The sequence below is a fragment of the Narcine bancroftii genome, chromosome 10 (assembly GCF_036971445.1).
Source record: "Narcine bancroftii isolate sNarBan1 chromosome 10, sNarBan1.hap1, whole genome shotgun sequence".
NCBI classification, from domain to species: Eukaryota; Metazoa; Chordata; class Chondrichthyes; order Torpediniformes; family Narcinidae; genus Narcine; species Narcine bancroftii.
Genome location: NC_091478.1, coordinates 17,607,821 through 17,635,705, shown reverse-complemented (window position 1 = coordinate 17,635,705; position 27,885 = coordinate 17,607,821). Strand labels below are relative to the sequence as shown.

The 27,885-nt window shown below is 37.0% G+C and overlaps 1 protein-coding gene across 1 annotated transcript in view; it reads left to right on the top strand.

Moving 5' to 3' along the window:
• Nucleotides 1–27,885, top strand: part of LOC138744227 (rab11 family-interacting protein 2) — a 59,631-nt gene that overhangs the window by 26,751 nt on the left and 4,995 nt on the right. Inside the window, exons 2-4 of the mRNA XM_069900050.1 lie at nt 6,482–6,921; nt 12,373–12,829; nt 23,456–23,582. Of these exons, the coding sequence (XP_069756151.1) occupies nt 6,482–6,921; nt 12,373–12,829; nt 23,456–23,582 (1,024 nt within the window). The remainder of the gene's footprint in view (nt 1–6,481; nt 6,922–12,372; nt 12,830–23,455; nt 23,583–27,885) is intronic.

The window sequence follows — 27,885 nt, the reverse complement described above, 5'->3', positions numbered from 1 at the left end:
CCTCCGGGTGGGGGGGGCGGGGGGGGGTGGGGTGTAGCCTTTGAGGATAGAGGCTGTTACATAGAGGGTGCTATATGTGGAATGAGCTACCAGAGGAAGTGACAGAAGTGGGGACAATTGAAATCTTCAAAAGACATTTCGACAGGGTACGTGGAAAGGAAAGGTTTAGAGAGAATATGGGCAAATAGGACTAGCTTGGTCTGTTTGGACACGTTGCGCAGCAAGGTCTGTTTCTGTGGTGTAAAACTGATTCTTTAATACGCAAACTTTACACAAATAGCATCTCTGTATTCTTTTTCAGTTATCCTTTAAATAGCTACTACTATTTAAAATCTGGTAGTTTTTCCAAAGCAAAGAAATTACATTTAGATAATGACACCCAAAGATAAAACACAATGCTTTGCTGTAAATATGTTGGGGTGGTACAAAATTGCATGTCCTTTCGATGTAATTCTGGCTTCTAAGCTTGTTTTATACTAGTTTTCTGTACTATAATATTCCTCTCTTAATCCTTTGTCACAAAAGGACAATTTTCTCAAGTAACCACAAGCTAAACGTATTCTGATTACACTACTTGTGTTTGGTATGATTATATGACATCAGCAAATAGTTATGGAGATCACATCATCTTTCCTTACTTGATCTATCTTTCCTTAGTATGCCTTGCCTATCATCTACTGCTCACTGTTTCACTCCACCCCTGGTTCTACTGAATATCTTTCCACTATTCTGATGAATGGCTTCAATCTGAAAGAGCAGATTCTTCCTCTCTCCCATGCCCAACAGTTACTTTTAAAATGACCTGCTGTGTTCTTCCAACAGTTAGGTTCCAGCATCTGCTGTCCATTGCGTTCCCACATTATAACCTCATTTTATTCTGTCGCTCATCCACACAAAAGGGGCAATTTTGGATCATAACTACTTATTTTGAACACTTGCCAGTAATAATTCTGATCTTGCAACTTGCAAGACTGTGCTTTGCAACTTGTGTCATTCAATTGCTTCTGCCATTAGCAGCTTTTGCTTTCTGTATTTTCTCCTTATTCTCTCGACACCCTTTTCTTGGCTTCTGTTCTTGTCTAAAGCAGTCATTCTCAATGGGGGAAACTACTTCCCCCGCCCCCCCCCCCGCCCCACCCACCCCGGGAGCCACAGCATATTTAAAGAAAAGCCTTGTTTTCTTTTCACTTTGCAGAATATGTACTCAGTAGGAGAGAAGTTTGGGGAAAAAAAACAAAAATTTGACTGCTTCACAGGGAAAGGGGCAGAGTACTAAAGGGACCTGAACTGAAAAAAAGGTTCAAAATGATGTGTTTAGAGCCTATTACCTGTGTAACATTTTCTGGGTAATACTAATTTTGTTCATTTGACCATTGATACTATCTGACCTGTTGAGCATTTGCAGCAAATTTTTCTCAAATAACATCACCTGAATTTTTCCAGAATTGTACTTAAATGTCACTAAACTGACTGGTTGCTTTGTTTTATTTTTAATGTGTGTGAAACCATTTTTGTGTAACCAACCCTGTTTTTTTAAATGTATTGATGCATAGCTAATATCCAACATGGATAATAATAGGTTGAAATTCATTGTTATTTAGTCATTTGTGTTTAACCATTGTATTTTCAAATTATACATTTGCCAACATGATGCAATTATTACAGCTTTGCTCATTTAAGATCCACTTGCAATATTCTGAAATGGCTGGGATCAAAATTATTACACTTTGAAGAACCTAATTCCCGTGAGTAAATGTTGACATTTTTGATTTTGAAATTAAATCTGTTGGGTCAAAAAATTAAGACTGTGATTTTTTTTTTTTAAGTTCTTGGCTACTTTCATCTTAAACTTGCTCATTTCAAGCCACAGAGCTCATGATTATCACCGCGTGCGCTTGGATTTTTTGACTGTGACTTGTATTCAACTTTTTTAATCAATTCCCATTAGCAAACATTATCTTGAGTAAAGGTTAATGAAGGAAATTTCACCATTCCCTCACTTCATGCCAAGATTTCAATTTAACCATTGCCAATACATGATTTTTTTAAATATAGAACAGCCATATAAAATGATTACCTTTTAGAATATTGCAGAAGAGACTTTTTGGCCCATTGTTTATCCTAGCCCTACAGAAATAATCCCATTTTCCCCCTCACTTCCCTATACTCTTAATACCCATTCCCTGTCATCCCATCAACCTTCCCCCCCCCCACCCCCCCCCCCCACATTGATTCATTTTGTTGTTATCCCATACAAATTGGCTTCTTTAAATTACCCTTTAAACTACCAACACACTTTGGGAGATTGGAACACCAGAGCAGCTAGAGGAAATCCATGCAACTACTAAGAGGCATGCAAACTTCACACAGAGCATCCAAATTTAGGGTCCAAGCCAGGTACTTGTCGCTGAGGATTCAACTGCACTAATTGCTCTGCCAACTTCTTTGCCATCCAGGGACCTCAATGAGCAACTTGGGTTTTAAGTTATGATCATTTGTAATTGTATTTTGTTACCCAGAGCTGGACACATTTTTGGAATGTAGATGAGATTTGGGCTTTTTGTATTTAAACAAAAAGTTGTTTGGAAGAAACAGCTTGGAATCTAATAAATCACACTCTTAGGTATTAGAAAAATAGTGGTTGCATCTACTTTGCTTTTAAGTGAACTCAAAACTTTATGTAAAATAGGGTCTATTTGCATATTATTTGAACTCTTCTGGTAATTTAAATAATTAGCTGGTTAACATGCCTTTTAATTTAACAAAAAATAGCTCCAGAATAATATAGAGCTTGAAATATTTTGGAATTTGATCTAAGTGCATGTGAAATTGAGTTAATTGTGGCTTGGCCTCGTAAACGAAGATTTAGGAAGGATCGTTGACATGGCCACATCCTTTGAGCCTGCACAATAGATTTTTTTTTTAGGTGCAGTTCTGGCCCCACCCTTTACACCCAGCATGCTAGGACGGTGACATCCAGGTCCTCAGGTCATAGGTTTTATGTCAGAGTGTCCTTCTCTTAGATGAATGGCCTGACATGGCTAACAAGCCCCTTCTGCCTAGGTTTGAAATAAGAGTTTTCTTCCTCTTGGGCTGATTGCCAACCAAGGCTAATGAGTCCAGCCTACCTATCCAATTATACCACTGAACACTTGGCCGTGCCATGGAATAGCAAACTTGATGAAAGTTGAGTTAATACATAAAACTGATAGAAACCATTTATTCCACGTAAAGTGAATTTGGTTCAATTTTTAGCCATCTTTCTGTTCTCTACTGACAACATTCTCAAAGTGCTATAGTGAAAGAATTTCCATCCATTGGATAACTGTGGTTCACAGTAGTGAATTATAGGAAAACTGCTTCTATTGATTTAAAGCTTACATTGCAAGGAATTGCTTGCTATTTGTGGTGATAGACATTCTTTGCAAAATAATATTTTTGTAAACCTGTAACTAGTGCCAAAAAAGACTTCAATATTATGATACAAAAGGTAATCTTGATAACAACTTGCTTCCTCTTATTGGTAACAGAAAATGTTTGATTTGTAGCTGTGCTTCTTAACAAATTTGTTTTGTTTTGTGATGTTAGAGCTAAATGTGAGTGAACATTTGAATTTAAAAAAATCTCAGAACAAAAAGTCAGCAAATTCATTATTTTTTTGAATAAGAAACTCTTCATGACTCAAAATGATCTTCAATAGCAATTTCAGTTTTTCCATGTATGCTGAGAGATTTTTAATCACTTCTGAATATTATTGAATTTAGTGAAATTTCAAAATTCTATCAAGGCCTCAGATATAAAAGTGCAGATGGGAGGCCAAAGGCCCTGTATAGGACCACATTTTATTCAAAGTGTGCATTTCCATTGAGGATTTCATATTTTGGAGACTGGGAAAAAGATTCAGATTTCTTCAAACAGCATCTTGAAGAAGGGATAAAGTTTATCAATAGGAGATGAAGACTAGAGAATATAATTTCAATAATTGTGATTTATTAGTCATAACACATTAGAAAATGCTAAAACATAATTTTAGTGAATATTAAAAGAACGATTGTGTTTGCATATAGTGAAATATTTTTATGCACGATAAAATTGGTTTTCGTAGATTTTTTAGGACTGTGATTCTATATATTAAAAAAAATCAAAGTTTTACCCAGAGAATGTGCTGGATATTATACAGTAAATTTTTATCATTTGTCTTTGTAAAATTATGAATTTTACTGTGGGGTCAACCAACATGTACATAATACATGTTCGATCATGCAATTTTCACAGAACCTGGAGTAATCCGAGAAACTGGAACTTGTAAAGTGAACTATCTGGCTAGATTATGCTTGTTCAAGTCCATTCTTTGTATTTGTCTCTGCACTATTGTCATGACCGATAAGGCTGTAAATAGCATGGCCAGAATGTCCTCTGAGCCCTTCACCTTGGCCAAGCAGTAAATCAAAGTTGTCTAGAAGTAATAACAAATCCTCAGTCAACCGATTACGTAACCTGAAGTGAAACATGAAAGACCGCTTGAAGTAAAAACACAATGCTGAAGAAACTCACAGGTCAAGTAGTATACTTTATCTTTGGCTTGGCTTCGCGGACGAAGATTTATGGAGGGGTAAAGATAAAGATACATAAGCAACATTTCAGGCTTGAGCAAAATGTAGCCTGATGGCACACATCTGTCAAAGATAGCTTTAATTGTAAATGACTCCAATAATGGGGAACATTTAAAATATTGAATTCAATTACAAGTACATTTATTTTCTAAATGGTATTTAATTAATATCAAAAGATTGAGTTATATGAAGAAAAAACACCTGCGTGCACTTACTTTTAATCCATGCCATCACCCCATTGAAATTAATAGGGTTCTCTTTCATCCAGCCCTTTAATAGAGCTCAACCTTGGACTCAATTTGAAATGAGATTTATTATGGTGTTCATTCTCAAGTACTTTGGCCCAACTTAGTCTATGCCAACCAAATTAGGATTCTTGGCTAGACTCATTTGTCTCTATTTTGTCCATGTACAGTATTATTTAAAAAAATTTTCCTGTTGTCCTACTTGCATGTTTTGAGCAGGTTTTAAATGCTTACCCATAAATACACTTAAAAAATTACGGTACGCATGCATGTCCTTACCTGAATTGGTCCTGGAATGCCAGAAGCTCCTTTTACACAACTAGCCTTCTAGGACTGTTGGTTGGCTGCCGGAAAAAAAGCTGGGACTGGAATGACCCCCCTCCCCCCAGCACCGTTCCATCTCGGGGCTTTTTAAACAGAAGGTGTTCCATTTAAAAAGGAGCAAATGTCCCGGAATGAACAGGCTGTGTAAAAAGCATAATTGGAATGGTTATGCAAAGAATTAAGGTGTTGTGATATAGAAGATAAAACAGTTCTATTGAAAATTCTGCGACCTAAAGCAACAACTCTTTCTCTCGCCACAGTTGCTGCCTTTCCTATTGTTTCTGAAATAGTTTTTAAATTGTTTTGCAGGATCTGCAGTATCTTACTTCTGAATAATAGCTACTGAAAACTTGAAAATGCTTTATAGACCAGATGGGTTTTTAAAAAATAGTCATTTAAGATTGAATCTCAAAGACAATTTAATCAGTTGGTTGCTTTAAAAAAAAATCCTGAATATCTCACCTGAAAATGGATTTTGTTTCACCTGCCTTTCTTCCTGGCTAAATTTTAATATGGCATAGGCAGCAGAAACATTCACCATAAGTTGAAGGTGAACAGGAGACTTTTGCAAAAGAAAGCTAAAAGTTGAATGACAAAATCAGCAAAATGCATTCTTTAGCCGGCCAGCTTTTTGAAAATGAAGTTTTACACTTTATGAAAAAAGCTGGATATATTTTGAGCTGTACCCACTAAATTCTGATCACCTGTATAGAAGTAGTTTCATTCTTTTACTCATTGTTTGCCCTGACGAAATTTTGTTTTCAAAGAAATTGAATTGCCTTAGTGGGTCCGTCATCTGGAAGAAAATATATTCCCAATGATTCTGATTTAAAATGTACACTATAGAGTTCTGGTGACACTTTTCTCCATTTACCTTTTTTGGCAATTGTTTCTAGATTGGGGTTTGTAATCCCCTCAAGGGTGGAGAATGCCAAAGGTTAGAGGGGTCTACAAGGCTGTAATAATATTTAAGTAATTTAGTCAGCAAGTTGAAACTAAATATATACTTGTGAGTTATCCCAGCCGTATGGTTGTTAATAGTCCCTGGGACCTCATCAATTCCTCAAAACAAGCAGACTGACATTGCCAAGTGTATATGGAAGGGTGCATATTTTGTTGTGATTGGGATGAGTTATAATTCATTGCTTTAAGGAATTTGAATCCGCACATTGATCTGTCCATATTGATTGCACTTTTGGGGTTTACCTTTGTACCTTCTTTAAAGTTTCAATGAATATAGAAATTGCTTTACATTTGACTTGATCTTTTCTATTTGTTTCCAAATCCTATTGCGTTTAGATGGTTCAAGTTGGAATCCAAACCTGGAAAGAAATCAAAAGAAAGGGGAGCAATCCAAGTTTGCATCCAGTTTATGCGAAACAACATGACTGCAAGTATGTTTGATCTTTCTATGAAAGACAAAACAAGATCCCCTTTTTCCAAACTGAAGGACAAAATTAAAGGAAGAAAAAATGAAGGGATGTTCTCTGATCATTCATCTGCAATTATTCCAAGTACAATTTCTGCTAATCCTGATCAAGAAGCATTGGAAATTGATAAACAGTTGAAGTCGAAGCCAAAAAGAAACTTCCTATTAGGACCTCAAAGACTATCATCTGCTCAGTCAATGTCCGATTTACCTGGTTCCCATCCATCACTGGAAAAAATTAAATCCAATACCATTGGCCACGTGGTGTATAAACCTACGTCAGATTCAGTTCACTCAAGAGAAGAAAAGGGTAAGTTTATTCACAAAATACTAACATTGGAGCACGTTATTTTGACCATAATTTGTAATAAGCAGCTCTCCTAATGGTGAAACTAATTAACAAATGAGTCATGTACATGTGTGAGGAGGCGGAATAGTTGAAGCAGGTGTTGGGAGTGGCAACATCTCTTAACCATATAACCGTTTGCAGCACGGAAACAGGCCACGTCGGCCCTTCAAATCCGTACCGGTTCACTTGAACAACTCCACTAGCTCCTCAACTCCTGAGGAAGTAGAGGGTTTCTTTATGATGCCATTGGTGTGTTGGTTCCATGTTAGAAAGGAAGAGCATAATTTTGTTTGAAGCGAAAGCCATCCATAGCTTTCCATCAGCCAATCAAAAAAATCCTCCAAAAACTCCAATTTGTATCCAAAAAGACTGAACCTTGTCACACAACCAGACAGAATGGAAAAAAAAGAACCAATTTGAGTCCCACAGCGAAAACATAAATCCGAATTACTAAACCCATATCTTTTCAACTTTTCCGAAATTAAATATGACTGATGTAAAAAAATTATAGTTCACCAAACTATATCGAACATTAATCAATTTAATCACACTATCTTCACACATACTAGTCCATTCTTGGGTTACTTCTAAAGATCGATCTTTTTCCCATTTATTCTTTGATTTATCTAAATCTGGTTTAGCAATTTTTTCTTGCAACAATGAATACATTTCTGAAATAAATCCCTTCTTTACCCCATTTACAATTAAATCTTCAAATTTAGTTAACTCTTTAATGCCTTTTTCCAAAGAAGACACTGGTAAGAAGTGGTAGGATTTGGGGGTACAGCTGTGCTGAGAGGAAGTGCCTCATGAGGCAAATGTGAGATTTAGGTGAGGTCTTTAATTTCTTATTGAAAAGTGAGAACGGGGGAATGGCAGTCAAGGGAGTAGAATGCTCCTCTTGCAAAATATGGGAAGTTGAGATACAAATGAATCTACTTTTTAAATTCCCATAAAACGTAGGCTCGTCCAGAAAGTTGTGATTTGTGAGATCTGTAGAAACTTGTCCATTCAGAAATGGCTTGTCCCTGATGACTTCACTTCTAAGAAGCGCATTCAGCTGCAGTTCTTTACAGACAGCATTAGGGATGAACTCTGGATCATTTGGGAAGCTGAGGGACTAAGACAGGACTTGCAGGGAGGCAGTCACAGCTAGAAGGTAGGATACAGATAGCGAGATGACCATCAGGAGAGAAAAAGGAAGTTGATCCAGGATACACCTGAGGCCTCTCCCTCAGTAACAAGTATACAGTTTTGGAGGGTAGGGGAGATGGTCTACAAGGTAGAAGTCATAGCTGTCCTATCTCTGGCACAGTGTCTGGCTCTGTTGCTCAGAATTGAAGGTCAAGAAGGAGAGCATTCGTGTTAGGGAATTCAATAGTCAGAGGAACTGTCAGGAGATTCTGTGACAAAGATCAAGACTCCTAGATGATCTGTTGCCTCCCAGTTGCCAGGGTCAGAGATGTTTCGGAGTCCATGGCATTCTTTCAAGGGAGGGTAAACAGCCATTGTCATGGTACATGTAGGTACCAATGACATTGATTAAAGGGACGAGATCCTGAAGAGTGAATTTAGGGAATTAAGAAAGAAGCTAAAAAGGATATTCCATTGAGGGCAAGATCAAAAAAATGTGGCAAATGAATGTGTGGCTAAGGTATTAATGGAAGAGGCAGGACTTCAGATTTGTGAATCATTCCGATCTCTTCTGGGATTCTGCACTTGAATTCCAGATGGGACCAGGTTTGTTGGAGCTGTTGAAGAGGGTATAAATTAAGGTGGAAGGTTGGGGGGGAAGCAGTTGAGGAAAGATGGATGCAATGAGCAGGGAGGATGTGAGGACAGATGAGCAATACAGAGGACATAATTGCAGGCAGATGGATGAGTTGAAATATGTTTAATGTTAGAACTGTTAGAGTAAGAGTGATGAACTTGGGGTATGAATCAGCACATGGAATTGTGATTTTTGTGGCCATTATAGAGACATGACTGAAGAATTTTCCAGGTTTTGGATGTTTCAAAGGAATTGGGAAAGCATTAAAAATGGGAAGCAACGCACCTGGTCAGATAACAGATCATTTGATGGGTGAGGACACCAGAAAGAGTGACCATAACCTTTAGCATAGCTGGAGCAGGATGGAATATATCTTATTTTACTGTGGGAAGTGAGGGATGAGATTGCTGGGGCATTAATAATCTTTACATTAATCCTGGCCACGGACAGTATTGGGGATTACAAACGTTGTTAAAGAAATATAATAGGGAGAATCCTGGGAATTGTTGATCAGTGAGTCTTGTGTCAGTGAAAGGCAAACTATTGGAGAGGTTTCTTGGGGGCATGATTTTTGAGGATTTGAAGAAGCAGTCTTATTGGGGACAGTCAGCATGGCTTTATTGAGGGTTGGTCTTGCCTCACAGGCATAAATGAATTTTTCAAGGAGGTGACAAAAAACAGATTGAGGAAAGTAGAGTGCTGTATGTGGTGTATATCAATTTTAGTAAGGCATTTGACAAGGTTCCTCTTGGTATGCTCGTCCGGAAAGTCATGATTCATGGATTCATAAAAACTTGACTTTGTGGATTCTGAAATGGCTTGTCCACAAAAGGCAGAGGGAGTAGATGGAATGTATTCTGCCTCGAGGTCAGTAATTAGTGGTGTTTTGCGGAGATCTGTTGTGGGAACTCTGCTGTTTGTAATTTTTATAAATAACGTGGATAAGGAGGAGCTGGTTATTAAATTTGCAGACGTTGGAGGTGTTGTGGATAGTGCAGAGTTTGTTTTTGGCTACAATGGGATAGAGACAAAATACAGATTTGGACAGAGAAGTGGAAGATGGAGTTCAATCCAGGAAAGTGAAGTGATACACTTTGAAAGACCAAACTTGAAAATTAATGGCAGAATTCTGAGCAGGATGGAAGAACCGGGGGATCTTGGGGTCCAACTTTATGGATCCCTCAAAATTGTCACAAGTTGATAGGGCAGTTAAGAGGGCATATAAAGTGTTGGCCTTCATTAGTAGGAGTATTGTCCACAAGAGCCATGAGGGATTGATGCAGCTCTCACAAAACTCTGGTTGGACCACACTTGAATTAATTTCCAGTTGCCTCATTATGGAAAGGATGTGGAAGCTTTAGAGAGATGAAGAAGAGATGTACTAGCATGCTGCCTGGATTAGAAAGCACATCTTTTGAGGAAAGATTGAGAGACCTAGGGCCATTGTCTTTGAAGCAAAGGAAGATGAGAATCAACAGAGGAGTAGAAGATTATGAGGGACATAATGGACAACCTCTATCTATTTCCAGGGGTGGCAGTGGTCAATACCAGAGGATAACTGTTTAAGGAAAGTGGAGGAAAATTTAGGGGAGATGTCAGTTTTTTTTTTACATAGTGACAGTGGTGGGTCATGGTTGAGGCTGTTACCATAGGGACATTTAAAAGATTCTTGCATAGGCAGATGGGTATAAGAAAATTAGTGTTTATGGACTGTGAAAGAGGGGATGAATTAATCATAGAGTAGGTTTATATGGGTCGAAATAATATTGTTGGCTGAAAGGGCTGTACTGATCTGTGAAAATAGAATCATAGAGTAGGTTTATATGGGTCAAAATAATATTGTTGGCTAAAAGGGCTGTACTGATCTGTGAAAATAGATTGAAGAATTTGGATGGATTGTTATTATGCCGTGCGATTACAGTTGGTTTGATTTATACAATAAATCAAGACTAATTTCTGCTTGTTTATAAAACTGGACTCATTGAAATTATATTAAAAAAAACCAAAAGAAAGATTAGTAATGTGGCCAAGAGATTAGCCAAATAAGAGGACTTTAGATTTGAAGGAGGTTTGCAAATGATGGATTTAAGCAGCTGGAAATGAATCAACCAACGATGACAAAGGAATGGAGACGACCATTAAGATGGAATCAGGAATGACAGCGTAGTAATAGATGAGATGTACTGGGACCACTGGAGATCCTTTTTAATGGGTGACTTTAATGCCCCAAAGCCATTTAAGGTCAGCGAAGAAAATGATAGAGGCCTCTATTTTACTGATGGGAGATGTATGGTAAAAATGTTGTAATTGGAAGTTCACAGAGCTGCAAGAGCATTGGAATAATTTTGTATATAGATAAGGGAGTCTATGGCTTATTGACTAAGGTAAAGTGATTGCAAGGCTAAATGAAAATAAAGGTTACGCTAAATTATATTCTGTAGAATTTAGATCAATGAGTCCAAGGATGGAAGATCATTATGGGATGGAGAATTAATTTTTTTGATGGCTGTGGAATGTGATGTGGAGCTACAAATCAGAAGTCAACTTGCTAGAAGTTTGGAAGGTGTGAGAGAAGATTAGACCTCTTGTGTAAACAGCTGATCAAGTCTGTTGTTAATGTTAAATCCAAAACTTGAATGCATTTTCGGACAAACTCTTTATTACCTAGTTTAGACTTGTGTCAGAATGATTGTTTCTTGTTTTGTTCTTGACTGAAGTTTGAATGATGAGGGGAGTCAAACTGATCAATTATGTTTTGGCTTGGATCTTGCCGCAATGTGGCTGGCTGTTATTGGAGGGAAGGATCTAGTTTGCCATTTCAAAACTACTTTGTACTGTCACAAACCAATTCAAAATTATCAACACAAACTGATCTTTCATTGCAAGGAGCTGTCCATGACTGTTTCAGTCTGGCACTTTCCAAGGTGCAAAATTACATGATGAGGAATGCACTGAAGATGCAGTAAAACCTCAAAAAGGAAAGGCCAATGTCAGAGGGTCTGAAACCTGTGTAAAAGTACCTCACATTTGTCACTCATGAAATGTATGTGGCTTATTCCATTTGTTTTCAAAATTTATATTTTTCTACTATAAAGTATATATTTTGTAGTACAGGTATATTTGCAAATTTTATCATTGTTTTTATAGGCATGAGTTTTGATGTTTAAAAATGAGCCTATTAATTTCAAAAAAGCCATGAATAACCTAGAGATTGGCTACCAAGCCCACATAGCATCCATTACAGAGAACAGAGACGAGTAGCCAACTATGTTGGAAAAAATGTTTGCTGCCTCTGTGCTATGGAGGTACCACTAATCTTTGTTTCATAGTCATCTTGCATACTTTTAAAGTTTAGATCAACAACTTGGTGTAGGAAGGCAACCACACTTGGCTTTCCATAATGCAAAAATTAAACACAGCATGGCTTGCTATGTTTGAAAGTGCTGGAATTATCCTTGTTCTCATCTGACATGTCTAATAAATTTTAGCATTTTTTTAATGTTTAAAGTCTGAGGTACTGTATACAGTATTTTTTAAAAATAAGATACTTTTCAAACTGTTTTGTAAATTATTATTGTGCACTTTAAATCAAATAGAGATTTAATATTTGCAATTTTTACTTGTAATTCAAATTCCTGCAGGGAGTGACTGCCTTCCAAAATCACCCCACAGACGATCACAAAGTATGGACACTTCCAAAGTTGATCAATTCGACCCAAAATCTGACTCGAACAATGGTAATGATCCAAAAGCGTCGCAACCAAAGGCTGCCACATTGCCAAGAAGTAGAAATCCTTTTGATAATACCAGTGACTCGTGGGAGATCAGAGACACAAGTTTGGATGCCGGATACGCATCAAATTACAGACCATATGATATGAAGAAAGAGGCCAAGAAAGACAAAGAGAAAATTAGTCTTTTTGCACGTGTGACTGGCAAGAAAGATATTAAAAAGCCTGAAAAGATTACCAATATGAAGTCTGAAAGTGTCAGCCATGCAAAAGCACTAAATCCCTTTTCTGGAAATTTTCACAGTAGCTTTGAAATTGATTCCAGAAATCCGTTCTTCACAGACTTGAAACCAAGTGGTATGTCCAGGTAAGTAATTATTTTTCTTCTTAAAAATTATCTTTCCAGTGTTGTGCATTCACTTGTTTACATAATATGTACTAAATTGCTATAATACTTCAATTAAAGGCAGTTCTCGTACTAAAAAATTCAGTAATCAAGATCTATTTTGCTTCCTGGTGGATTGCAGCTAATGGGCAGGACAAATTAAATTTTAATTTGTTTTGTCATTGGCCGAACATCCACATCAAGTACTGTATACTTTTAAAATGATCTTCACAAGAATTTCATTATCCTCAGTACATAAAGAGCAATCTTTGGTTAGTATTAATTTAGATTATGTCAGGTGTCTGTTATTATATGCAACTGACTTTGAACTTGGATGTCACGAGGGAGAGTTTTCAAGATGTTCTTCTGCCTCTTAAAGACTTCTTTTGGTTTTCAACAACACATTTTTCTGACTTTGTCTAGAAAAGATTTGCATTAATTATAATTTGACTGTTTTTAAATAAGAATAATAGAGTATCTTCTCTATCAGTGATGAATTTTACGTACATATCCCACTAGTAAACTAGGTTAGAAAACTGAAAAATGCTTTTTTTCAAAATTGCCTATTAGGAATTGGATTTTATTCCCCCAATTAACCATTTTGCAGATAGCTTTGTTATAAATTGTTAAGTAAACACTAAAATACTTGGACTCAAGTAGCAGCTGCAGCTTTGCTTCATGTTTATTCCACTTACGTTGAATTCCTGCAAGAAATGTATCTTATAGTATACTTTTTCTATATTTCTTTTATTTCCTATTAATTCAGTGAGTCTGCATTGCAAAATGTGTGAAGGACTAGTCCCTTCACTTGCATTTCATGAACTGAAAGAAGATATCGGGAAATAGGTTTAAGTGACACCCAATTTCTGTTTTAAGTCTGAACATAATTCAGGGACAGGAAACGTTGAAAGCAAAATATGCTATCATTTGAACTACTTGAAAACGCTAGTCTATGTGGGAATTGTACTGTATGGGGAATTAATTTTGCATTTGGAAGGGACCAAAGAATACATTTCAAGTGCAAGTTCCATGCAAACAAGCTCAAAATGAGCAAGTGTGTCAACTAGAATTCTTACTCCGTGTATTAGGCTTGTGAATTGTCACCAAGAAGGAGTATGAAATGTAAATAGATTTGAACATCGAGGCTCCTAAGTGGTCATAAGTAATAAGGTAGGGAAAAAAGTTATTAAGATCAAGCACTGGGATATTCATTTGTTTAATTTGCATTTCTCTTCTAATATTCTATTATAATACACTGTTTTGATGTACAGTCCTAAGAAGATGTTCAGTTACTGCAAATAAAACCCAGCATTTAAGGAAAAAAAAACTAGGAATATTCAACCTAGGTGGTATCTGTGGAGATGGGGAGACAGTTATTTATGAATTTAGAACCCATACAGAAGAAATTTTCCCATCATTTACATGTAATAAATTTAATTATATTCCTATATTGAACCAAAATTAGGTTGAATTCCTCCATTTTGTTCTTTCCCAGAAAATTTTGTTTCATCTGAACAGAAATGCGCGCAATCCCTTCTCTGCATCGCTCATTGTAGAACCACGTGGTCCGTTGATTCATTGTCTTTTCAAATCGGCTTGAATTATCAGCATTTTGAATTCGGCCTGTCTTGCTTTCAAACGCTTAGTCATCTGACCACCTAATGTGATTTATTCTAATGCAAGACCTCTGAAGAATTTACTGGCCACCGAGCAGGCCAAAATTTTGAACAAGTGAAGAAGAGTAATTGAACAGAAAGGGGGAGCTCTCTCAAGGCTACTTTTGGATGTTTTCTGTTATGTAGATAGCCTATTTATCAATTATGTTCCCCTAATAGCCTAATTCATGAAATGTGCATATTTGTTTTACTTTAAATCTGCAAATTATTTAAATATTTTAGATTATATTTATTTGGAAAATTGTTGCTTGAGATTTTTTAAATTAAAGCTTTCAATTTGCCATCTAACATGACTGAAATCTGGCAATGTTCTTACTGATAGGCTTAACATGTTCAAGGCACCATGCTACCACATAGTACTTCCTCTAAGCAATGGGATGAAGTGGCTGGTTGAACCACAAGACATTGATATCTGGCATAGCAGTCTCTGAGCAAAGTTCAAGAACTATTGCAAGGGACCACATCTTGAACTAATTTTAATAAATATTATAATGGACAGCATTTTCTGTACATAACCTTTTCAATTTTCAGCCAAAGATGGTTTGTAATTTTGAACTTTGTTTTGACTACAAGTGTGTTCTTCTAGTTTGGACAAAACAAGTTTTCCTGCTAATTAATGTTGCATTAGAATTTTGGTATGTGAAGACCCTAAATGAAGAGTAAGTTGTGTTTTTTTAAACACATGGGGGTCTTCCTTATTTTCCTAATGAAATCATTCTTTGCATACCAAAGCTAGTCCCATTGGAATTTTTTTGCATTGTCAATATTTGTGCAGATATTGTATTTCTATATAACTTTTCAAACAATTTATCTAAGATTAAACTGACCTGTCAATCTACAGGAGGGGTGCAATTTGTGGGAAGGTGATTCTTTCTAGACTTCTGATGTCAAACACTGGAATTTCCAATGCAATAAAGCGTCTAACTTTACCAAGGGCAGTTCCCTTCCAGGGAATCAGAGACTGGTAATAAGCACTGGTCTTTCCAGCAATTGAGTGCATTAAACAAATGAATAGGTTTTTTTTAATTAAAAAGAGGCAATTGGGTAACTAATGAAAAGTTGAAATCCAGAGGGTTTCAGCAACAAATTAGTAGACATGGACAATGTTATGGATGTGAAACTGGATCATAGTCAAAGGTTCATCTGGCACAGATTCTGACCCTACCCATCAATGATGAAAGTAATGCCTATCCACACTAATCCCATTTGCCCATATTAGACCAATTAGCTGTCCAAATGCCATTTTAAGTACTGTAATTGTTTTTGCCTCTTCAATTCCTTCGTCAGCTTGTTCCATACAAGCATAATCTCTGTGAAAAGTATGATCTCCTGATCTTTAAGTTTCTCCCTGCCATCTGAAACCTATGCCCTCTAATTTTAGAAGGCATAGGCTAAATTAAATTATAGTGAAAAGATTGACTATTCAATATATGCCCTGATAAAGTCCCCTTCAGCTTCCTAAGAATAAACCCATCCTATTATCATCGCTTGAGGTAACAGCAGGCTTCCATTCCAGGCAACATCCCTGGTGAATCTCTTCTGCACTCTTTCTTTCTACTGCTATCTCATTCTTCTGTAATGTGACATCCATAACTGTACATAATTGAATGAAGGCAAATGGAATGTGGGCCTTCATTGCTGAATGGATTAAATTTGCTGCAACTGGACAGGACACTGGTAATGCTGCATCTGAAGTACTGTGTATAGTTCTGGTCTCCTTACTTAAGTTGTAGATGGAGGGGAGGGTGGTATGTATGATGGTCTGGAATCATATTCACAACATTCTGCTGGTTTTTTTTTGCAGTCTTGGGCAGAGTAGTTCCTGTATAATGCAATGATGCATCCTGACCGGATGCTTTCAGTGGTGCAACTGTACAAATAGAGTGGCTTCAGTGTCATGAAAAATTTCCTGAAGCTTCTACAGAAATGGACATGCTGGTGCGCTTTCTTGGCCTTTGCATTGATGTGGCTGGGCCAGGACAAGGCACTGGAGATATTTACCCCAGGATCTTAAAGCTGTCTACTATTTCCACAGCAAGTTGGTATAGACTGGAGAGTGAGCTTTGCCCCTTCTCCTGAAGTCTATGACTAGCTACTTAGTCTTGCTAATATTGAGAAAGAGGTTGCTGTGCTTGGCACCAAGCAACATCTTTATCTCTTCTGTACTCTGCTTAATCAAGATTCCTTTATTGTCATGTAATAGTACAGAATATGTAATATTACACAAAATAAGGCAGAAAAAGGGTTGCCATTGGTGACCCCCAGCACCCCTTACAGTGAGAGAGGAAAAAGAAGCCTAAGAGAGTCCCTTCAGAGTTAGAGTGTCTGTGGATTCGCCTCCAGTTTTCCAGCAGACTCTGCAGCCACACAGACTCCTGCTCGATTCTTCGGCAACCTGAGTTCCACATCCTTGATAGAAATCCTGCCTACAGAGGTTGTGTCATTCATATTTTTAGATGGAGTTGGAGCAGAGTTTGTCCAGGCAGTTGTGGGTGTACAAGAAAAATAGTAGAGGGTTGAGAATGCAGCTTATGGTGCCTTGGTATTGAGAATGATGGTGGGTATTGCCTTAAACAAAAGTACAGCAAAGGCACAACATGAGGCACCCTCTAGTTTTCAGGCACCCCATGTGAGAAAAGTGATGATACAAATATCTCTGTCAAGACCCCTGCAATTTCTTCTCTAATTTCCTGCACTGTCCTAGGATACATTTGATCGAGCCCTGGAGATTTATCTACCTTTATTGGGCCAAGATACCTCCATGTGAATCTCTTGAGAAAGGTTTGTTTTCTTCCATCCTGTTTATTGGTTAGTGTCAGGTTTTTTTTTGCCATTTAGTTCAAATAAATGGTTGATTGAATTCTGCAGTAAATTATTCAATCTCTTAATGGTTTTCTTTGCATATCAATTCTAAGGAAGCAAACAATGAAAAAATGTTAAATCAGTTTTTGATGCAAATAAATTGCTAGTTTTGAGTGACAGCTAGAAGGCAGTTTGTGTATAAAATTGGCATCACTTACAAGTGCTTATTGCCCATCAGATTTATGTAAGGCTACTACTCAATCTTGTGTTGTAAAATAGTGGACTAAATGGTTGTATCACTGAAGTTTAAAGCACCTTTAAGTTTTTCAATTTCAGTAACTTGGCCAATGCACACATTTTGAATGATAAATTTGTCACCACACTTCTGCAAGCTTAAGTCTGGATTCATAAATCATCAAATCTGAAAGCTAGATTTGTCTGTTCAATGCCACTCTTGCTGCATTTACTATTACTAATTGTTTTGTGATTGTTAATTGCTAAATTGCAATGCAAAATATTGCAAGAAAAAGTATTTTAATTCACAGTAGTTCGTGACTACTAATCAGCGGCATAAATATAGCATGACGAGTTCTTCTGACAATCTATTAACCTTTTATTAATGTGAAAATACGTTAAAACAAAATTACCAAAAAAGTAATTCAAATTGTGAAAAATTCTCAATTTGCAGTTCTTGACAAGTGGAAAAGAAAGCTTAATATAACAATGTGTTATAAAGACTGGAGATACTGGACATGTTATTAACAAGCTCCATTGAGATACCAGATGGTTAATTAACTTTCTCTGTAGAGAATGGAGTTAGGTAATTAACAAGCTCTTGAGAGTAACTGGACAGTCTGAAAGGAAGCACAACAATTTAACTGGACAGGTTATTACCAATTCTTTTTCGTGGATTCGTAGAGATGATTTCTGAGCTTTTATAAATGTTATTTCAGGTGTTTATTGAAAACATCTGCAATGGTAGAAAAAAAACAAATGGATAAAAGTTTACGGAATAATGCAGACCGTTAAATATTGTGTTCATTTTTGGGTGTATGCTGACTTGCCTGAACTCTGTTGTTACGACAACATTGGGCATAGAGCAAATCATTATCTTACTCATCAGGAATATAAACTAGCAAGGAATGCACTCCTGTCCTTTGTCCAGCAGCTTGGGATAAATGTAGACTCTACTATAATATTTTGTATAGTTGACTTCTCTATCAGGGTGCAACTCCAGCTTGAATATTTCTTAGTGAACAACTCTTCCTATCTTGTAAGCCAACAACGCTTAGTGATTCCCAATTATTGGCCTGTACCTATGTTCCCAAGTCAGTGAACAAAATTATATAGCACCCATCCCTGCCACAGATCTGCTATATTGTTGTCAAGGCAAAGAACCTCTGCAAAATACAAACATTTCCCTTTTTTCCTTCCCAAAGCTATAATGGGTGATGAAAGAAATCAAGGGAAAAATAGTTTGCTGCAAATTCTTTTCACAGGAAAGAACCACTGCAGTTGATTGCTGTCAAATTTGTGAACTGATTACTCGAGTTCTTGGAAATCAAATGCTGTGATTACAGCTAACCTCTTGTGTGAGATAAACCTGATCCTCTACATTGTTGGATAGACAAGTATAAGTCACTAAAATTTAGCTGTGGGAAACCCACAATTATAATAAGAAATGCCCTTTCTAAAATGCACTTGGAATTCCTAAATGTATATCACAGAACACTATGTAACACCTCCAATTTATTGTTCTTTTCAATGTCAGTGGACAAGAATTAACTTGTTTTCTCTTGTGATTTTGGGAATCAACAAAAACTTGAGTCATTTTTTTTAAATCAATTCTATTTATTCTTCATATTAGATATTTAGACATTGAAATACCAATCTTATTTTAATAACAGGGACACAGTGGAAGAAGAGATTATTCTGCCAAAGCACCTGAAGAGGAACAAATTAGTTACTCTTTAACCTCCCTGAACTGTCGCCACTAACTTTTTGTAATTTTCAATCTTAAAAATTGTTAACTTGCTTTAAGTTTGCTGATATATTTTTGGTAGCATTGACTTTTAAGTGGTTTACAATCACTTCCTTCCACAAATAAATTGGCTTCAGTTTGTCATGTGGGATAATCAGGATCTGCCTCTTTAACCTTTGGCCACAGACCATCTGAGCAATTGACCACGATATCCTCCAGCTTGTTTGACGTGTGAATGACATTAGATGAATAAAGGGCACTACAAATTACAGCCACGCTTCTATAAATGGAGCTGTTCCTAGTTTTCACCACAGCTAATTCGATCCAGTTCACTTCATTCACTTTTCTGAGTGAGATCAAAAACACAGCCGTGAATGAGCAATTCCATCATGTCCTTGACACATCAATGTGAGAATGAAAAGTAAGCTATGAAGGAAGGTTCCTGTCTTTAGAGTTCAGACAATACCTGATGAAGGAGTGCCTCATTTAGATCAATCCGATAGTGATCAGGGCAGAACACCTCCGATTACTATTACAAGCCACTATAATAAGAATTACCAGAGACTTGATTCACCATTCATCTTTTTCCTTACAGCTGTGACCTTTGTTGTAATATGACCTTTCTTACTCTTGCTGACCCAAACCCCCACTATAGCTAAAGGCTATTTTATGTTCTGACTGGGTTTAATTCTGGTCAGGGACCCCAGGAGTGCTGGCAAGGTATAGTGTCCTGAAACTGATCTAAGCAATCTGGTTATGGTTTACAAAACTGTATCTACATTTCAGAAAGAAAATTACTTCATGTTTAACATTTCATGCAGAGATGAACCTCTGTGTTCCATGAAATATTTTGTTCACAGCAAGATGCTAGTTTAATAAAAATAGTTTAGACCAGAGGAAATTGTTGGATTCATAGTTAAGGCAGAGTTTAAAAAGACTGGAGTTGCTACAATTAAAAATGTGTTGCAATTGAATTCAGATTTTAAATTAATCACATTAACAGTTGGAATGAAAGATTGGAATTTTATATTTGTGAAGAAAATTCCAAAAACTCTTTCTCCTGCAAAATGTACAATCTTTTTGGTGGCAAAATGAGTAAGAAGTAAAATAACTTGAAACAAATAAGAAGAAAGATGGAAACCTGGAGAATGCAAAATGGTTGACTGGCAAAAGAAATCACATTTGGAATTGGTGCAATAAAATTGTACTTTTTGAATATTAATAGAAATTCTCTTGAAGGTTTATGAGATTGTTTGAAGTTTTAGGATAATTTGCCATATTTTGCAAGCCATTTATTTAGTCATGTTCAAAAAGAGTTTGTATAAAATAACTGACCTTTCTGAAAGCTTGTGTATTTTCAATATAGTGCATGACTTCACTGTAATTATAGCTGTGTTGAAAAAGGTGATTGAAGCCAGCTACCATTTTGTGAGCTGTGCTGAGGTACAATGACAGTATAGGTAGAGCATGGAGTTTGAGGGATTTCACAAGTATGAGAGAAATGGTGCAATGCTATTTTTCATTAATTATGTGTGGGAGGCCAGATGATTTATTGCAGGTATTGTGTAAGCTAATAGAAATGTTGTCATCTCTGCAGCAAATTCATGTGAATATCTAACAAAGTCCATTCATCCCTTGACCCTGATCCACCATTCAATAGGATTGTAGCTGATCTGACCTTAACATAAACTCTACATATTTGTTTACTGCTTTTTTCTTTCACCATTTTGTTAATCAAGAACCTAACTCTGCCTTAAAAAAAAATTCAGAGACTATGCTTTCATCATCCTTGGGCAGCAGGTAGTGTTGTTGCTTTGGCTCCAATAACCAAGGTACAATCTTGACCTCTATGCAAACACCATAAAGACTGCATCATGCTCCTGAAGACATGCTGATGGGTATGATACCATCAATTATTTCCATCATAGGTAGATTCACTTTGAAAGAGGGTAATGATAGAAAATAAGAGTACGTTGTGCAGAATTATGATTTTGCACAGTATATCCTGTATCGAGATTAAAATGAGCTTCCACATAGGAGCAGGTAATTTACCTTGTTTTCTTTTAGATAATAAATCCTTTTACTGTAGTTGGTGGGGTGGAGAAGGTTGTGCAATGATTACCACTTGATATTTATCAATGATTGTTTCATCTAATTTTGATTTGTGAAAGACACTGATTTTGTTTGAACACAGAAAATGCTGCAGATGCAAGAAATAAGAACATAAATGAGAGTAGGCCAATTAAATTCAATTTGCTATTTCCTGGCCCACCTTCCCAAATGATAAAAATTTAAGGTTCTCACTATCTTCTATATTTGCATTTACTGATTGCATTAACTACATTGTTTTCAAAATCATTTGTTTTCAGCCCTTCTCAATGGGAACCTTACAGCTCACCCCACAACCGGGTGCCACATTTAAAAGCCTTGTTTCTTTTCACCTCACTCAATATAGCTGTTTTTTATGTGAACGGGAGAAGTATGAAAGAAACCAAAACTTGACTACTGCTTCACAAGGAAGGAGGCCCATAAAGTTGAGCAAAGTTTGGGATGGGGGGGGGGGGGTGGTGGTGTGGAGGGCCATAACCAAAAAAAGGTTGAGAATTTCTGGTATAGATGACAAACAGTGACAATTGACCCTTGTGGCACTACTAATCATGTGAACTTCCAACTGAAAAGTAGCCCTCTTCTACTACCCTCTGACATCTTTCACCAAGCTAATTTGGATCTCATGTGATCCAACCATCCAAACTAGCCTTCCATATGGGAACCTTGCTAAAGACCCTATAGAAAATATGCACTGCCTTCCCTCATTATTTTTCTTGAATGCTTATTCAGAAATAAAACTGAGATGCAAGAGACACTATTTCCCTTGCACAAATTGATGCTGTCAACTTTGTCTCTGACTATCTAAATGCTGATAGATCTTGTCCCTAGAACGCCCTCCCAACAACTTTCCCACTATCCCAGCAGATCATACAACATCCATAGGAAGTAAAGGGTAACCGATGTTTCAGGCCTGGGCCCTTTGCCAGGTATCAACCTGATAAATCATACCTGACAAAAGGGCCAGGCCTGAAGTGTTGGTTACCCTTTGTCAGGTATGATTTCAGGTTGATACCTGGCGAAGGGCCCAGGCCTGAAACATTAGTTACCCTTTACTTTCTATGGATGTTATATGACCTGCTGTGTTTCTACAGCATGTTTATATTATTGCACTCAATTTTTTAAAAGAAGAATTTAGACTTGCAACACAGTAACATGCCCTTTCAGCCCATAAGCTTGTGCCACCCAATTGACTACAACCCTGGCATGTTTTGAATGGTGGGAGGAAACCAGAGCACCAGGAGCAAACCCACAGAGACACGGGGAGAATGTACGAACTCCCTACAGACAGCGCAGGATTCGAGCCCCGGTCCTGATCGCTAGAGTTGTAACAGCGTTGCTCTAATTGCTATGCTAACAGTGCCGCCCTAAACCCAAGCATCTGTGAACTTGTCTAACTTGATTTCCCACTCTTGTTTCAGTCTCACTTGCCTATTGACTAGACCTTACTGCCCTTTAATATATTTCTTTCTTTTGTTTACATTTCTTTCTTCTTGAGTATTGTTTACAGTTGCTAATTATTAGAAATTCTGCCTCGCCTGCAGAAGAAAGAATCTCAGGGTGGTATGTGATGTTATGTATGTACTCTGACAATAAATGTTTAACTTTGAACATTTAACCTCCTTGCAGAAATTTGCCTGTGGCCTAAGGTGTGGCAAATATTTCTTCAAAGGCCCTTGATTCCCACCATGCATGTATGAGTCAAGCCCTGGGGATTTTCCCACATAAAGCACTCCATGCCTGCCATCCCCTCCTCCCTCATCATTTATACATGATCTGATAAATTGCAATTTATTTGTTTCAATTCCTTCAAAGTCAAAACTGAGAAATGTGTGGTTCCACATAACGATGGCCATGCTAGTCTTTAATGGGTTCAGCTCTTTTTCTTGCTAGTACATTTTAATATCTGTCGACTCTCTCAGAATTTTCTTTCCGCTTGCCTGCAGATTCATATTTTGACGGAATATTCCTACACGTACTCACTGAGCAAACATTTCACCTATTGCTCCATTGAAGTTACATTTTTTTCTATACTTTTTCTAGTTTAACAAACTATGAAGATGCCAAGAGCAAAGGATCCACTGACCAACATAATTGTCTAAGTAATAATCAGCATGTCAGAAAAGCCTTCAAGCAGCATCACTCTGAATACTACGGAGGCAAAATCACAGTGAGTATAAGGAAACATGACTTTATGCCCAAAGAAAGCTGTCCAAATTCACAACATGTGCAATGAAGAAAGATTCTTTGAGATGAAATTTCACAACTTTCAATACACGTTTATTTAAGATGTTTTTTATTTGGCTAGCCTTCTGCAGACATTAATTGGACTTAAGTGATCACAATGTATTTATATTGCACATTGCAAGGTGCTATATTTTTTTTTAAATCACAGCATTTCACAGGCCAGCTATCATACAAAATTTGAGCTGCACAAGATTTAAAGGTTTTGCAAAAAATTTTAAGTACCATCTTGGAGGATGTTGGTTGTTTAGTTGGGTGTCACTGGGTACCATGGGTTTTAATGTCCGGAATCTGCTTCTCCCGTTTGTGTCATTATTTGTTGTCTTTCATTTCTCCAGTTTCCTCATTTCAGATCTTGGATTAATCCATAGATTTATCATGAACAATAAATAAAATGTCATATTCCATTCCCACTTACTCCACCTTTCTCTGCAGTATGTTCTTTGAACACCAAGGAAGATTTTTTTGTAGTTTTTGAGTGATTGTCTAATGTAAAGAAATGAACATACTGCAGAGCTTTTAATATTTTAAAGCAGTACTGCTTGGAATATGGCTGGTGGAAATGGAAATCAATTCTAAATTATATTTGAGAAAAAGAGAATCAAATGTATGAACTGCCTACCAAAGGATCTATCATAATAACTAATTGGAGGATCTCAAAGAACATCAGACACATAGACATCACCTAATCCAAAATTAGTTTAAGACTCGAACCCAGTAACAATAACCGCAATATCCCCATGGGTAATTGCGATGAATACTCTGAGTACTGACTTTCAGATTTCAATTATTTCAGGAATGTTGAATTATTTTTCTTTTAATTTGCCTCCTTTATTACTTTTATAAGTACAGTCATGTGTCGCTTAACATCCACAATACGTTCTGTGAAATATTGTTATGCAATTTTGACTTGTGCGAACGCAGTATATACTTAGCAAAGCTATATGGGATACTGTAGTGTACCTGTATTGACAAAGTAACAAAGATACTGTACACATTACTGTATTTCGGCTAATGTATCTGGCAAGGTGATCTATGGGTTAAGTAGGTTAATACTATACAGTATCGTAAACTTTATAAGTATGGAAAATTCACATTAAAATAATGATAGAAAGCGCAGTAACATAAGCATTTATAATGACTATCAAGACATGTATTATAGGTTATATATGTACTGTGCCATTATGCACTTGACAGCACAATCGCTTTGTATACAAGATGCACGTGTTGCATGCGGGAAGCTGTTGCGTCAGTTACATCCATTACGTCCTGTTCTCCAATTGAGATTTCTGAACTCTATTATAATGTTATGGGACCACTGATATGTATGCGGTCGAATGTTGCCTGATCGTCCATTATGTGGCATGTGACTATAGTGTACTATTTTAAGGGGACACTAGAAAATTCAAGTGATGCAAGAGTGCCAAAGTTGGCTCAACACAATTCTCTCATTTAAATATCTGCATTGATTCAGTTAGTGCATAATTTATGTAGTCTTCATACAACTTTCAGGATAAATTTGTCTTCTGTTCCCCATCATTAGATCTGAAGAGCCTTTGAGCCGGTGTGTTGGTAATAATTAAATCTGCTGTCATCTCTGTACTCATGCCAGTATCTGTCTCCAAATAGCATTGTCTAAACAGAAGTAGCAGCCAGTTGAGAGAGAGAGAGAGAGAGAGAGAGAGAGAGAGAGAGAGAGAGAGAGAGAACAGTGAAAACTCCTTCATTCCTAATTAAACTCTTAAAGTGAGATGGGGGAGTAAAACAGCAGATGTGAAAGTAACTAAATCAATATTCCCAGAACAGTTAGAAAAATAATGAGAAGATCACTGTGTACCATATCATCCATCTTATCTGACGATTCAGACTCCTCCAAATACCAAGATGTGCTGTTTGACCAATCTAATCTTAAAAAATAAAATGACTTCAATTTTGAGAAGTTTCTGCAGAGTATGTTTAATGATTGTTAGAAGCAGTTGCAACCAGTGGTGTACTTTTTTTTAAAAAAAAGAAAGCACAGAAATGCTGGAGGAACAAATCCAGTCTAGAAGAATCCATGGAAGGTAAAGATCGATGATTAACAAAAAAGGCCTCAGGCTCCTGCGAGACCTGCTGAGTTTCTCCAGCATTTCTGGGTTTTCACTACAGTCACAACATCTGCAGACTTTCATGTTTCACTGTAACTTTTAAAGTCACTTTTTAAAAATAGCCGTATATACTTAATTGCCAGAGGGAATTTCATTGTCACATTTAGAAATATTGAAAGAATAACATTTCTGATTTTGAAATCTCAATCTACGAATTCTAGAAACTTGACAGAAATTACATCTTGGATGCAATGCATTCATTTTTTGAAAGTTTATGCATATATTAATGCCTAAATAGTTTTCTACTAATGATTGTTCACTTGAGGCTGATATTTGGTTATTAGAAATCTCTACATACTGAAGTTAAACTATTGGACAACAAGAAATGCATACTTTTGGTTTTTTATGAAAATACACATGTTGAATTCCAAATTAATTTTGCCAATTTCTAACTTGTACCTATGGTATCATGTTAAGTGACTAACATTCAACCATTGCAGTTGAAATAAGCCTTCGAGTTGTGCATTTGCAACTGCGAAACACAGATATCCAGGACCTATATTTGCCCCTTTGAATTTGTCACTGTTCGTACTGGCATTTGATTCCTGTCTGAATCCAGTGAAGGACCCAGCTTGAGGTAAATGATGCAGATGCTGGGGTCCAGTGCAGTACACAAAAGTGCTGGATAAACTCAGCAGGTCACACAGCATCCAGAGAAAGTAAAAGGCAGTCGATGTTTCTGGCCTGAGCCCATCATCAAGAATGTCGAAAATCAGGCAAGTGCCTGAATAAAACATTTGGAGTGAGAAGGAAAGGAGCACATGCTGATAGGAAAGAGGTAATGGGTGGATACAGGTGAGAGAGTAGATGAGAAAGAAGCTGAGGTGTAAAGGGAAGAGGATAGAGGGCTAAGGATAGCTCTCTGGCAGGAAATGGGGAGCTGGGGGAAGGGATTGAAGTAATGAGGGAGTCCTGGAGAGGAAGTTAACAGAAACTGGAAATGGCCGAGATGGAATGCAAGGTGTTTTCCTCCAATTTGCGAGTGGCCTCATTTTGGCAGGACATGAGGCCATGAATAGATGTCAGTGTGGAACTGAATGGATCCTTCTTTATCATCTCGGAGATTTTCTCTTGGATCCTGTGCAAATCCAGACCTGGTGAAGTGAATAAGTGCTGATTGATTTTCATAGCAATTGTGGAACAAAAAATTAGGAATCCAATTAGGAATTGCTTTTTAAATTAATTTGCTTTTGTTTAATTTTTAATTGTAGTTTTAGAATACTTAACATTTAAAATTTAATGGTTCTTCAGTATCATGATGCAATTTAAATGCCAATTCCTATTAGTGGCACCTATTTCAGTTGCCACCTGATGTGTGTGCATTAGAGAAAGTACAGAGGAGATTCACCAGAATGTTGCCTGGGGTTTTTTCCCTTTTTTTCTTTTCATTTTTTTCCTTTTTTTTTTCTTGGGGGTTTCCAACTTTCTTTCTTGTTTCCTAGGTTGAAGGACTTTAGCTATGAGAAGAGAATGGATAGGCTGGGGTTATTTTGCATGGAGTAATGCAGAGATGGTCAACCTTTTAATTTTTGATTTAGACATACAGCATAGTAACAGGCCATTTCAGCCCACGATAATTGGGCAGCATGGACTTGTAGGGCAAAATGGCCTGTGCTGCATGTCTGAATTTAAAAATTAAAAGTTTGGCCACCCCTGGAGTAAAGGATTCTGAGGGGTGGCCTGATAGAGGAATGTAAAATTATAAGAGGTATTCATAGTTAGAAACTATTTTCCCTGTGGCAAGAGTATCAGAAGGTGAGCGTGGGTGTAATGGAAGAGAAATTGGATTTTGAATGGATCTTGTGGCTTTTTTTGTTAATTTCTGGTACTCGCTGAAAGAAGAGGTGGTGGAACTGGATTTAATTATTACGCTTAAGGAACATTGCACTTAAGTAGCAAGGTACAAGGATACAGTCTGAATGAGGACAAATGAGATTAGTGTGTAAGGGCAAAAAGTTGGTCTGGACAAGATGGTTGGACAGTAAGGCAAAACTAAATGTTCATTTTCCATTGGGACAATATTGTTGGACTCTAGCATGCAGAAGGGTTACAAGATGAGATCTCTGCATCCAATCCAACTAA